At 33.4% G+C, this 2,525-nt stretch overlaps 1 protein-coding gene across 4 annotated transcripts in view; it reads right to left on the bottom strand.

The window, feature by feature from the left end:
- The window catches only part of tnksb (tankyrase, TRF1-interacting ankyrin-related ADP-ribose polymerase b), a 32,186-nt gene that overhangs the window by 11,688 nt on the left and 17,973 nt on the right, over positions 1 to 2,525 (bottom strand). For all 4 annotated transcript variants that reach the window (XM_016565610.1, XM_016565611.1, XM_016565612.1 and 1 more), the window contains 3 exons: positions 973 to 1,091; positions 801 to 892; positions 573 to 651 (listed from right to left, as the gene is read on the bottom strand). In XM_016565610.1, coding sequence (XP_016421096.1) covers positions 573 to 651; positions 801 to 892; positions 973 to 1,091 — 290 coding nt within the window. The remainder of the gene's footprint in view (positions 1 to 572; positions 652 to 800; positions 893 to 972; positions 1,092 to 2,525) is intronic.

Below are 2,525 nucleotides of genomic sequence, written 5' to 3'. Positions count from 1 at the left end.
ACCCATGGTACGGCAGCAAAGTTCCTTGATTATTACGCCAGAATGAGAGTATAGCTCCTAGCCATATCAGCCTAGAAAATCGCAGCTTTTCATTTTCCGTCGGTCTTAGTACACGATGTAACTACAGAAGAGTCAAGTTTTAAATAAGAAAAATATAGAAACTCTTTGGTCAGTTTTGAGCGAGATGCTAACAGTCAAATCAGATTCAATGATCTATGCTAAGCTACAGCTAAAAGTGAAAAAGAAAAAAAATGCAATTTCATTTTTTCCCCAAATCATGCAGCCCTAGTATATAATCTAGTATTTAACATGGTAATATAGTATACTATTGTATAGCACAGTATATAACAATTTGAATTTATCATTGTTTTATCATTTACAAATTGATTTATTAAAAAAAGAAGTCCTGGAGTCTGGCACAATATTCAATGTAGGGTCCAAGAGATAATATAACAGGCTTTAAATATAGTCGAAGATGAAAGTAGTTGCCTAAGTAGATGACACATAGCACATAAGCTCACTATCTCCTAAAACAGAGCTCATAATGAAATGCAGTGCGAGGATGCTGGTACCTTTGCTCCGTGTTTCTGAAGGACTTCAAGCACGTCATTATGACCTCGTTCAGACGCTACATGGAACGGAGTCATAAAACTAGAAAGAGAAAGAATATGTGAGAATGTCTTACTTGCCATTTATTTGTAATTATTTGTGAAATTTACTAGCAATTTCAGAGTGAAAATTGTTTCAAATAAATTGTACACAGTTTTTTGTTTTTTTCATATCTAAAGTTGAACACTCACTCTTTGTTCTTCTCGTGAATGTTGGCGCCTTTCCGCAGCAGCAGCTCTGTGACCTGTTTGCGTTTGGGATGAGGAGAGGCTACGGCGCAGTGCTGCGAACATCATAAAGAGATTTTAATAAACACACCATTAAAACCCTCAGGATTCAGAGGAGACCATGTAAAGTGCTCACCAGAGCAGAGTCGTGCGAGTGAGGGTGTTTGAAGCTGATGATCTCTTGAGCGGTTTTCTTGACTTTTGCCATGTCCGCCTCACGGGACGCCTGCAAAAGCGTGTGCCCTTTGAACTCATCTGGATGAAGGAAATCGCAAAAAGGTCAAACGATTACTAATAGGCAGACCTGCATCTTAAAAAATTTGCAAAAAAGGCCAAAGATTACCTAATGTCATGATGCCAAGTACAAAAATATCAATAAAAACTTTCCATCACATAGTTGTTTTTTTTACAAAATAATAATGAAGATTTTTTTTATTACATATATGAGCTTTAATGCACTTACCAAAATTGTATGCAATTATAAAAGCAGTCAAATTACAAAAGTTATGGTTTTAATGACAACAAAAGTATTCAAAATGTATAATTTACTAACAGTCTGCAAAGGCATTACAAAAAAAGACATTTTGGTTCAAAAACTTCACAAAATAAGATTTGCTGTTGCTGTTTGCATGTAGTAAACTTGCATTTTCTTCTCTCACTGGCCATAATTCTAACCTTGAAATCAGGATTAAGCATAAAATAATTTCATACATGTGAATATCATCTGAGAATTGAACAAATAGTTTTAATCTGGCTCAGAGGAAATTAGGAATTATTTCTTTGTGGCAGTTTTTCTGCTGATTAAGGGATAATACAATGCTATTTTACCTAACAAATGGTTGTTAAAAGCAAAAAATGGTATGAAATGCATCATTTTAGGGATGCACCGATACATTTTTTTCAGAACTGATCCGATCCCAAAAATTCTGAGTATCGGCCGATTAGATACCAGCAGTTTTTTTTTTTTTTTTTAAATCAATGTCATCACTGTTTTGTGTGTTAAACACAATCTACTAAATATAGACAACTTCATGATACAGAAAAATAACAAATGAAAATATATATAATCATAATCTATGACAAAAATACTATTATAAACAAGGTTAGTGGATAATTCAGCAGTAAAAGTTACTCTAGAAAAATGATGAGTGCACACAATAATTTTATAAAATCTAAACATTAATGAGCAACTTTTAGAATTCGTATCAAGGGCATGTGCTGCTTCAGTTAGGTTATTAGTGAGAAATGATTAGGTTATAAGAGAGAAACAATGCGGCAAGACGTGCAGCAAATGAGAGAGAGAGAGAGAGACCACGAAGCTAGACGTTTCTTCTTATATTAACTAACGTACTCTACGAATAGCTCAGTCAATAATAATAAAAATAACATAGCCCCAGCTAGAACAAGCGGAGTGATACAAAATTGTGAAAGGGCGTTCCTGTAGCGACACCAGTACAATATCTCACGGTTCTCAACCAATTAGATTTGAGAACCAGAACGAACTGTTATATAAAGTGAAATAACATTATTTAGTGGGGAACAAATAAAACCGAATAAGTGTAGGACTAAGTCTGGTAAAATGTTACACATAATTGCTCTTTGTATTGTTGTAAAATACATTCTTGAAAAACAAGTAAATATATTTATTTATTTATTTATATATATATATATATATATATATATATATAT

The sequence above is a fragment of the Sinocyclocheilus rhinocerous genome, unplaced genomic scaffold (assembly GCF_001515625.1).
Source record: "Sinocyclocheilus rhinocerous isolate Xijiao unplaced genomic scaffold, SAMN03320098_v1.1 scaffold181, whole genome shotgun sequence".
Taxonomy (NCBI): Eukaryota; Metazoa; Chordata; class Actinopteri; order Cypriniformes; family Cyprinidae; genus Sinocyclocheilus; species Sinocyclocheilus rhinocerous.
This window is presented reverse-complemented; position numbering and strand designations above follow the sequence as displayed.